We start from the raw sequence: 11225 nt of genomic DNA on the forward strand, positions 1-11225 counted from the left end.
GTCTTTTCGTGTGAGGGCCGAGAAAGGTCCATGCAATGTCCTTTTGAGGCGTCCTTGGTAGGATATCCCTGTAGATGTCCTATATTTCTCCGAGGCGGTGCACGGATCTTAGGACGTTGTTGCGATATCCCTCGGACGAAGTTCTTTCCTTTTGAGGAATATTCATGAGAGCTGCGATAAAGTTCTACGGGTACCGTAAAAAAGGACCTTGCAGGACTCAGTGGTCCTTGCTGTTCTAAACTCCAGCTGCTTCGCTGAAATTTTGGTCGCGATTACGCGAGTTAGCACAGATCTGCCGGGTTTTTTGGTGTCTCACCTACTACGAAACCGAAACTGGTTTCTGCGCGTTGGTTCGGTGTATTCAGGGGGCGCTAGCCGCGTTTCAAGATGTCGTCCCGCGTGTAAGTAGCGTGTTTCTCTGCCCGGCCGTAAATATGAGCTTGTAATTGCCGAGCCTAAGTGACGAAGCCAGAGCGTTGAATTTAATAGCACTGTCCGGTTACACGTTAACCCGAATTCATGTCTTTCGAGCTCAGTTGTCTCTCGAACGATAACCGCGGGGCTCGCTCTCCGCGCTCTGAAAGTTTGCACCACGGTGTGGTTTGCACTTTCGAGCTGATGTGCACATATTTGCGGTATCTGTAACGCGAGGCCAGTTTTCTGCACTAATCTAATGAAGTGCTCGATCTGTGTTGTCCCCGCACGGCACACAAATAAGCCTGCGCCGGCAGTGGTATCAGCATTTGCAGGACTACATCGCCGGAGCGCGCTTGCTTCACGAAAGCGAAAATAACCACTGTCAACCAGCTATGCGGCTCTGCAGCTTTATTTCTTAACTGTACAACTGAGGGCAACGTAGTATATAGCTGCTATACGACATAAGCGTTACTAGCAACGAGCGGGTTTGCGCTGTTAAACGAACGGCATTTTTAGTGTCCCGGACCTATGCCCGGACCCGACAGCGTTAAACCAAATTGGATAACTAGCGGCAACTTGAAATGAAACTTGAACGGGATATGAGCGTATTTTATACTTGAGGCGCGTCTGCACTGCAGTACATTATTTTAGCCGTTTAAGTTGTACCTTGACATGATCGACACATTTCAGCCTCCGCAGGCCATGAGAAAACCGACGTAGTGTGTTATAGTTATAAATAGTTATAAATAATAGCACTCCGTCAGGCTTTTTCTTTTGGTTGAAGTAACTAGATCGCGAATAAAAGGCGCACCTTATAAGGTTAGCATCCGGGATCAACTATCAGGTTCATGCTGGAAGGAAGTGGAGGGAGTCAAACCCTTTATAACGAAGCGCTTGAAACCTCCCTAATTATTCGTTATATAGGTCATTTCGTTGTAAATATCGCGCACCGTACCACATGCAACGAAGCGGACTAAGCACGTTCCGCTAAAAAGAAAGCCTTTATTTACTGTGAATTCAAGAAGCATTTGGTGAAAGAAGCCACTATTTTTTTTTTTTTTTTCAGTACACTTTGTGAGACGGAATGAGCGACTGTATAGCCGACCTGTACATTGTGCTAGTGCCGTTCTTCAAAGTGTTCGGCATGTGCATGTTTAATCATTTGCATGCTTAACAAAAGCTCTGTGAAAACAAGTGATATGTGACAGCTGTGTACCTTGACATGTGTCATTGTGTTGGCCTGTCATTTGTGGCTGAACACTATGAGCCAACCTGTGCCAGCTAACACTTCAGCTACATCAAGAGATGACCTCAGTGAATCATTTTGGCAGACTACACAAAGCGCACATATGCTCCAGCTCACCCACTCCATGCAGTAAGGAGAAAATTATGGTTCGTGTCAATCATTTCGAAGAAAACCAGGAGAAAGGCTGCTCCACTGTTCATGTCTGATTGCGCTTCCCTCAATGACGACTTAATGGAAGCTTCACTGATGTACTAGTGGGCACAATCGGCGAGCTCTCTTCCATTCTCTGGAACGTGGAGACTGGTTGACACGGGCCCTAACCTTTGCTGCGCTGCTCAGAGTTGGTGAAACAGAATCATAGTATCTCGCCATGTCTGGCTCACCGTTGGCCTTTTACATTGTCTGCTCCGCAGATACCCGCTGTACGTCAAGGGCAATCCGCAGCTGCGGATCTTCTTGCCAAACTTCTGGATGAAGCTGGTGAAGCATGAAAAGCCGCTTCCTCCCAATGAGGTCAAGTTTGTCATACCTGTCCAGTGAGTACTGTAGTACGTTTACAGCTGTCTGAGGATAACGTAGCCATGTACGGAGAACAGAGAGCAACACTAAACAACACAAGAGCTGTACAAACCCCTTATGGGTCTGTTTATACAGTCGTACAGTGGAGCCCACTGTTAAAGGGAATGCATGAGTGTAGAGCGCATGCAAATTTTTGCCCTTTGCAAGTGTGGAAGTGACCAGCTTTGTAGCAGATGACTTGTAGGTTGTGGCGCTAGTACTTGTCTTTTACACGCCTGTGCAGTGCATTAGCATAGGTTCAGGCTGTACTTATGGCTCGAGTGTCAGCAAAACGAGAGCCGCTCAGTGAGGTGTTGACTTTAAACAGTGGACTGCACTGTACGTGCCAGTACAATGCCTCATAATTAAAAGCAGTAATGAAGAGTATGTTCAGATAACGAACCAGATGGTGCAATGAGTATTTTTTGTTTTCAACAGAATTTTTGCATGAGATGGAAAAATGTATTTAATTATAGATAATACCTCATAGGGGTCCCTTATTGGAAACTTTACATAAGGGGTGTGTAACATAAAATGGCAGAAGTAAGGGCATCAGGTATGACCTGAAGCGTCGGCATCTTGGAGAGCATATTTGAAGGGGCTGTTGGTGGTGAGAGTGATATGGCCGGGAAGGTCACTCCAGTCGCAAGCAGTGCGTGCAAAAAAACAACTGTTGAAATGTAAAAGTGCACGAACATGGTGGCACCACGGTGTTTGGATGGCCAGCATGTGAGATATAATAGAAATGGGTGATAAAGGCATTGCCTGGCGATAAAGAATTGGAAAAAAAAAACTGTTGTAGAGGCATAACCTAGCGATACTATGAATAGATGTCTGATGAAAGGAATGGTTTTGCAAAGAAATACCGGGAAACTTCCTTCCAAAAAAAATGATGTGTCACATAAAATGATTGGCTGCTTTGTTGAGATTAGCAGATTTTGCAAATTTGGAGGCGTGTATCACGACGACTGAAATTTTGTACCAATTAAGATTTATGTAGCAGCAGCATTGGCAATGCCCTTACCCATGTGGAGCAGTGGGTCCAAGGCGAGCACAACTCAGAACACCAACCAGTGCAGAGCTGTGCAGGTGACAGGGGGGGGGGGGGGGGGCACATACGGACCTAGAACGAGCCGACAATAAGAAAGGCTAGTCACTGCTCGTCTCTCACTGGCTGCGGTCATCACATCCTTCCACTTCACCTTTGTAATGGTAACTGAAGATCACATTATTTTCAATGCACTAGCAAATGTCTGGAAGCGTCAAATATGTCGCTCACTTCCTGCCTGTCAGCTTGTACGGGTGCTCGTTTAATGCTTGATCACAAATCAAGACATGCACGCATGAATTGCAGGATGACAAAATATGATGTCAAGAACTACCTGGAGAAGATCTACAAGGTGCCCGTGGCAGACGTGAGGACGGCCATAATGCAAGGTGAGGTGACGCACTGCGCTGTAGTTGGCGTGTCGTGGTGCGGGGTCTACGAAGAGGTGTGCATTGAGTGTTCCCAATTCTGTCATTCATCGTGCGGTTAATTTCTTTCAATTTGCTGACATTAGCTCCAGCTGGCATTTCTTCAAAATTCATCTGTTCGTGCTGGACTCGTTAGTAGCTGTGTAGCTCAGACGAGGTCGAGGGATTAGACTCCTGGCCACGGCAGCTGCATTTTGTAGGGGACTAAATGCAAGAACGCTTATGCACTTGTAGCATCCTCGCTAAGTGCGCCCCGGAGTCACCCCAAAACCAGTTCGGAGCACAGCGCCCCAAGGGTGTGGAGGGGCGAATGCAAATATATCACGATAAAAATGCACTGCGCCGGTGCGCACTGCTAGTGCCATCTTGCGTAACGCATGTAGTTTGAACTGTGTGCATAACTAAGCAAGCTGTCAGTTTGGTTCTGCTGTCTCTGCGCTGCGATGAACTCGTCCCTAGAGCTAATAATTCATGACAAGAAATATTCCGCTGTGATGACGAAGTTACAACTTGACGAACTAATGGCCGATAAGTCATTAACCACTGAATGAAGGCATATTCACATTGTCATGTTTGTATATGGTAATTAAACCATATATGTAACGCTTGGGACAGCTCATGTCGCAGCGTGCAGATGCGTAATCATGAAACTATTTTCATATTTCGCACATTTTCTGTATAAAAAAGAATTACACGAGACATAGCTCGCAGAAAGCAGTGAAATCGTGTGTTTTGAAACACAATTTTTACTTTTCTATCAAAATTCGCACCCTCAATATAATAATTAAAAGGTTCGTTAATTAATCTCATCTAATTACCGATAGTTCAATTATGAAAAAAGTCATCCTGGTGGGGTACGTCGCTGCTGTCAGAATACTATCAGTTGCGTCCTCGTATATCCTATATTTTATTTTTAAGAGCTTGGCTAACGTTAGCTGGGACACCATGCATACACAAAAATTACATGTCCAATAAATCCGCTTATATTAGTGGATAACAATATATTTTGCCGTTAACTGATAAAAAAATATATATATATTTTATTGCCTGCCCGAAATCATGCTCGAGGACAGCTATTTCCTCTGCAGTTAATGGAAAACATATTGTTCTCCTGCTGATACTTTCCAGAAAGGAAGCAACCCGTTCGATGATCCCATGCCATGCCAAACAGCATGGCAACGGCCCTTTCAGAAGGTTTAGTTCCAGCAAGCCTGCACGAGATTGCGCTGCTTATTGCATAGACCCTATTAAAAATATCTGTAGCAAAACACTCACCACAAGAACGACGCCACATGTTCTTTTTTCCGGGCACATATCGTCCTCGTCCAGCTTGCTTTGGAGAGAATTGAGAGCTTTCGTACTCTGCTATAATGTTATAACAAACCACCTCCCTTGACACTCGAAAGTGTTTTTGTAACTGGAATAAACAGCACCACCTTGCAATCAAAATGAATTCGGCGCTATAAAAAATTATAGTTTCTCAAGTCGCTGTCGTTGAACAACGTGACGACTCCTCCTACCAAATTGCACGCTTTTGGCATTTCATTACCGCCTCTGCTGGTAGCCAACTTTATCAAGATTTCGCCCTCGCTGTCGTCAGGCGAACTCGAAAAAAAAAAAAAAAACGGCTTCAAAAAACTGAAGGCTCGCTACTTTCCTTGCCGTCGCCATACCAGTTGCTCTGCATCGTCTGCAACGCGCACGACATGCAATGCCTGCTGGGATTGTACAGCGGCGCTCCGCCGATTTTTCTGGTGCACCTCGGGGCAACAAAAAAGCTGCCCCGACAGATTGCGCCCTATTTATCGAGGACGGAGGATGCGAACTGGGGCGATTTATCGAGGACGAACGGGCGCACCGGTGCAAATTATCGAGGACGCCATTAGATTAATGTGAATGTAAAAGAACCTCAGCTGGTCAAAATTATTCCGGAGATCTCAGCTGTGACGTCCCTCATAAGCCGGGGGGGGGGGGGGGGGGGGCAGTTTTGGGACGTTAAACTCCAAGTTTAATTCGAAGTTTAGCAGTTCAGGAGTTCTACGCTCTTGCGGGAGACTCTGAAGGCGAATGTTAGATAAAATTTATGTGATAGCTCCGACGTAGCATGAAACGCGTAGCAAGCATGGGAAAAGACTTTTGCTGTCACTCCAAAAGTATCGAACCAGTTCCTTATGGTGTCTTGCACGCTGTCCACAATTCTAAACGTTACTCAACCAGTAATAGTAAAAGAATGATTACATTGCATTTGAACATGAGAAGAAATTAAGTTTGACCAGTTTATTCAACTTTTCTGCAGAAGAACTTGCTGGTGTTAATGCTTCACATTGCACACAGCTCTATTAGCGAGAGGGTTGTGCCCTCTCTGTGTAGTAGCCCCCTGACTTGCCGAGGGCAGCTGTTCACTGCAGGGCGTGGCCTCCAAGATAACCGGTACAGTGCAGCATTTCGATGATGTGGATAATGTACCTTCATGTGAATGATGTACCTTGAATTCACGAATATACTATTTTTGTTCAGCGTCCTTGTAACACGGAGTCTCTGGCTTTCTTTCTTGTTAGGCAATCAACTAGTTGAGTAATAACGTAATTTTTGTTACTTTTCACCAAACTTCAATGTCCTTGACTGTAGTATTGTTCAAAATTTAAGACTGGCAGGTCTGCTCGTGTGTTCTTTTTACTTTTCCAGGGAAAATAAGAAAGGCAGAGGGAAAGAGCTACCTAGTCAAGGAAGACGACTTTCGGGTTGCATTCGTGACATTGGTGAGTTTCGTGCAGTATTCGTTTGTGACTTCAGTTGTAAACGTGCAGTGCCAGGAAAGGCACAAGGGCAAGAAGCCAAATATATTTTTGCTTGACCATGAGTCGACAGGAACACAGTTGACTTGTGTAGTTTTTCCTGTTGATACGACAACATTTGGGTGAAGCTATCCAATGGATAGAGCTTAAAGTTCATGTAATGTTCAGAGCCTTTGTCAATTCATCTGCCACATGACGATGAAGGAATGAAGAATTGGCTGCCATTATGTGCATTTCGTGCCCTATGGATTATGGTGTACATTGTGAAATGCCTAGTGAAGTGCTATCGTTACATTCGAATGTTTATATTATTGCGTTTTAGCGAGGGTGAACAACCACACAGTAGCAAAACTGTTGGTGACAAATTTAATGCTTTATAAGGCAAACTTGTGCCCAGAAAAACGAGTAACACTTAAAGCACGATGATAGCGGTGAGCGCAGTTGTTGGTCGTCGAGATCTAATCTACGGGTCAAATGCGTTGGCTGTTTATGCATGACTTGTCGTACATTCCAGTGCAGTCACTGGTGTTCTAGGGTGTAAAACCATTACTCACTTCATGTATGCGATCTGATTAGACAAAGATTCTTTCGCAGTAGAAATAGTGACAACATTACAGAAACTTTCGATACTGGAAGGTGCACCTCGCGCTTAGCGATAACTTAGTAGCACTTATTAGCCAGGAAAAAACAGTGACTGGAAGACGATAAGCAAGTATGCGAGACAATACAATGAATACTGATATAACGATATAAGGAATAAGAACAAAACAAACATGCAACACTTTCTTGCCAATATTAGCATGTAATGAATACATATATGCTTTATAAATACCAGATATAACGAAGGTGTTTTTCTGTTGGATGCGACGTTATTGTAATGAGATTCAACTGTATTTAAGATACATAGGCAACCTCAAGCACGCCATCAAAAGCACTTGCAGTTCCATTGCCCAGTTTCAGCGGCCACTGCTATTGCAACCTTGCCCTCCATGTACAATTACTGTAAATTAGAAAACTGCCCATTTGTGCAGTGGTGTTGCTATTCAAACGGTCTCTGTGAACCACATTTATTAATTAAGCAGCTCTGTTGTGTGGTGTTGTTGCTAACCAAACAGTCTCTGTGAACCACATGTATTAATAAGCAGCACTGATGATGCATTTTAGACATTGTTCGTGGACGCACTGTGCTTTCTGCGTGCATTGGACAGATGTGAACCATATTGCATTAGAAAGTTTACTTTCTACGCTTTCCAATGACGCCTAGTAGATTGCCTAACGTGAAGCGTTATCTGACAGCAATAGAAACAGTAGGAGCAAAAAACTGTGTTCTTGTTGTACTAGCCTACATTGTACTGCGTTTGCGGCAAAACTGTTGAACATAACAAAATGCAGTTTGCTGTGCCTTTAGATGAAATGTCATGCAGCGTTTCTGTGAAGAGATATTGTGTGTAAAGCAATTAGAAACTTATATAGGCTCCATTAAAAATGGGCAACACAATAAATGTTTATGAATGAATATGTTTTCTTCCTTTTCAATGTAGAACAACAACTTTTAGTGGTGTTCTAGGCTACAGTGTACTTATGTATGCGAAGTTACTTTGTGTTCCGGTGATTAGTTCATGAGTTATGACTCCAAATTGGTAATTTATGGCTATACTTGGTGATGCATTCCCGAAGAAGTAAGCAGCAACCCTTCTCTCCGATTCTATGAAGAGAAAATTGTCTTATGTTTATTAGCGAATCTACAGGGGAGCAGTGACTTCAGCTAATTTTCCTGCTGGCCAGGTCTGTGCAAATTGACATTTTTTTCATGAGCACGCTAATTCACAACGATTGTTGCAAATTAGTAGAGCCATACAGTGTCCTGTTATTACTAGCACTCACGATTTTTACAAAGCAGTGCTCGAAGCAAAAGATTTCCAATAAATAATAAATCTCGCAGGCATCTTTTGGCGATGGTGCCATGTGTGCAAAAAATACCAAGCTGTTTCATGTCAGTTCCAGCATTTGTCAATTGTGGCGCCACTAAGCATTAGAAAGCAGGCAAAACATGGATGGGTTGTTTCTCGAGGTTTGAGTGTTTGGCTCACTGCAGTCGCCACGCCTACCCGACGTGTCTACAACCATGCCTTCAACGTGGTCCTAAGGGAGCCCACTCAATTGTGGTTGCTGGAACAAAAAAAAAAAAAAAAACAGAGAGAAACAAAGCGGCGTGCACGACAAATCTTGAAGTGCCTGCCAGGTAGCCAGCAGGTTAGGCTATTGTGCCATTGTGCCCAGGCGAATTGCAGATAACGTAAGATTCCAGAAAATTCCTGGGTGCCCACTTTTGTTCACAGGTGACTGTGGAAGTGCTTTTGAAGTGCTCAAAGAACTTGCCCTCGCTTCCTCCTAGTTCCTAGGCTAGTATGCCATTAACTCGGACCTTGCTTTCCCACCACACGGTGAGGTGCGATGTGTTTGGCAGAACGGTGTGCTTCCCCCGGCCCCGAGTTGTTGCGTAACTAATCCGACGTACTGTGGCGCAAAGCAAGAAACCCTACTAAGAAGGAGACAGAAAAAATGACAAATGGTCAATAAGAATATTAGTATATATGTATTTTTTAATGACAAAGAGTACTTTGCTCCGAGCCATTTTTCGTACACGCTAGCTGATGAGGAAAATATAGAAAGTCCCCCCAAAATATTTGTCTGAAACGAAGAGAAGGCGCGTGAAACGCTGACACATAAAAGAGATTATTCTAATTGACTTCATATATTTGCCTGTAGTATATGTTGTGTTCTGAGTACTACATTGCAATAGCTGTCGTATGCAATACTTACCTAGATATAGTGACTTTGAGGCAGTTTCACCCCTAAACGTGCGCAGTCATTATATTTACGAGCATACAGAAGGAAAATCACCGCACAAAGGTGAAGACCTCGGTCTAGGAAAAAAAAGTGACCACCTCACATAACATTCCAGATGAATGGCAAAGTGGCCTGTGGAATCGCGTTCGACATGCACAGTTACGTGTGAAAATGCGACCGCAAGAACACGATAGAAAATCAAGGTTATTTGGTGCTCGAGCTTTTTCACGTTACAATGAGAGGAACAATTTTTGTGCTACGTACTTGAATAGGCGGCATCAGAGTTGGGCTTGAGCTAAAGCTTCTTCTTAATGTTGTCACCTGTTCTATAGCTGAAGAGTCCTGCCTAATCAGACAGAGCATGCAACATGAATAACGTTGTGCATTATCGAATTTACACGAGCACCAGCTCCGGAATGTGCGGTTGTAGACATGCGTAAATAGCCTATGCTCCCAACCCATCGGTTCACATTCAACGACCGACGGCGGCGCTCGTTGCAATCGTCCTGCTCGTCTTTCTGGGCATAAGTTAACCCAGCAGAGGGTCAGATACTTTAAAATTACGTAAGAAAAGTGAAGCAATGTGTATGTGACGATATCATTCCGGGATCAAAGCTGAAATTTTGGTGCGAGTAATCCCCGTACCTCTTCTTTGCCCACTGCACAGCCCAAGGGAGAGACGTTCACCTACCCAGACCTCTTCGACAAGGTAGCAAGCATTGAAAAGGAGAAGGCCCTCTCAAAGCAGATGGAGGAGGCTGAAAAGATGCAGAAGGTGTACCTCCGCAAGGACCCACATAGGGAGGGCTTGCCCAACTGGTTCGGCATCTGACCGACGACTCTGTCACGGTCGTTGCAGTTGTACTATAGCAGGTTTTAGAATACATCTTTTTTTTGTTGAACTACGTGTGAACCTTTGGTGGCTTTTTTTTTTGTTAGGACCACTATCCACGTACAGTCATCGGGGCCTAGAAGTAGGTGGTGTCCAAAACGCACTGCGAGGCTTCCAGATGGCACATACCGTATAGACTCATGTAAGGACCCAAACTTGGCAGCCCAACATTTGGAAAAGAAAAATTTTCAACAGAGAAGCAATTGCGTTCGGTGCCCCGATGCAGCACGCACGCATCGGTGAATTTTCGCGTGCTGCGTACTTCCGAGTGGCACTACTAGATGGCGAGAGCTGTGCATTGACCTCTGATGCAATGGTACACCCGGGGATCCGGGCTGTGCACAAGTCGCTGGCTGCGCCGGCGCCATTTTCACTAAAAAGATCGGTCACATGTAAGGGCCGCACCTCGTCAAAATTGTGAAAGAAGGGTGCTGCCCCTACACGAGTGTATTGACCCTTTTCGCGGAGCAGTTTGTTTTAGAGAAATGAGATGGCACTCACGGCGGCGCGCCATATCTCTCCTCAGCATGGCTCCTCAGCGACCGCGCACGCATACGAAACCATTACCGCTTCCTTGCTTCTTTGCGATCAGCTGTCAGAAATGCAACTGAGTTTTCGCTAACACATTGTGCTCCAATCATGCTAGATTGGATCATGTGGATTGAAGACGTGTGCAGTAGTCGGCTGCAAAAATAGTGACTGGCATGTTAAGGAATAGAATGAATCTGTGTGGCCAAGTTCGCGGACCGCTGCTGCAACTGTCCGAAAGTGTTACCGGCACTTCGTGATGTACGGCTTTCCTCGAGGATACAGAAATTTGCTCATCCGCCAGCCTTGTATCGCTAACCTTCAAAGAAAGGGCTTCATCCCCAGAACGTCGGCAAGAGTGAGTACCACTCGTTAAACAATGACAAAGGGAGTAGCGCCGCTTCCTGTCATAGTAAGTTTCGCGCACATTATCTATACACATCTGTCCCAAATGGCAAGAAAA

The 11225-nt window shown here is 44.7% G+C and overlaps 1 protein-coding gene across 1 annotated transcript; it reads left to right on the plus strand.

The window, feature by feature from the left end:
- Positions 1-366: 366 nt before the first annotated feature.
- Positions 367-10244, plus strand: LOC119464591 (39S ribosomal protein L23, mitochondrial). The gene is made up of 5 exons (XM_037725618.2): positions 367-401; positions 2077-2199; positions 3576-3658; positions 6383-6456; positions 10010-10244. The coding sequence occupies exons 1-5, from the start codon at positions 388-390 to the stop codon at positions 10172-10174; spliced, it is 459 nt and encodes a 152-aa protein (XP_037581546.1). The 5' UTR covers positions 367-387; the 3' UTR covers positions 10175-10244.
- The last annotated feature ends 981 nt before the right edge of the window (positions 10245-11225 follow it).

This window comes from Dermacentor silvarum, chromosome 9, assembly GCF_013339745.2.
Source record: "Dermacentor silvarum isolate Dsil-2018 chromosome 9, BIME_Dsil_1.4, whole genome shotgun sequence".
Lineage (NCBI taxonomy): Eukaryota > Metazoa > Arthropoda > Arachnida > Ixodida > Ixodidae > Dermacentor > Dermacentor silvarum.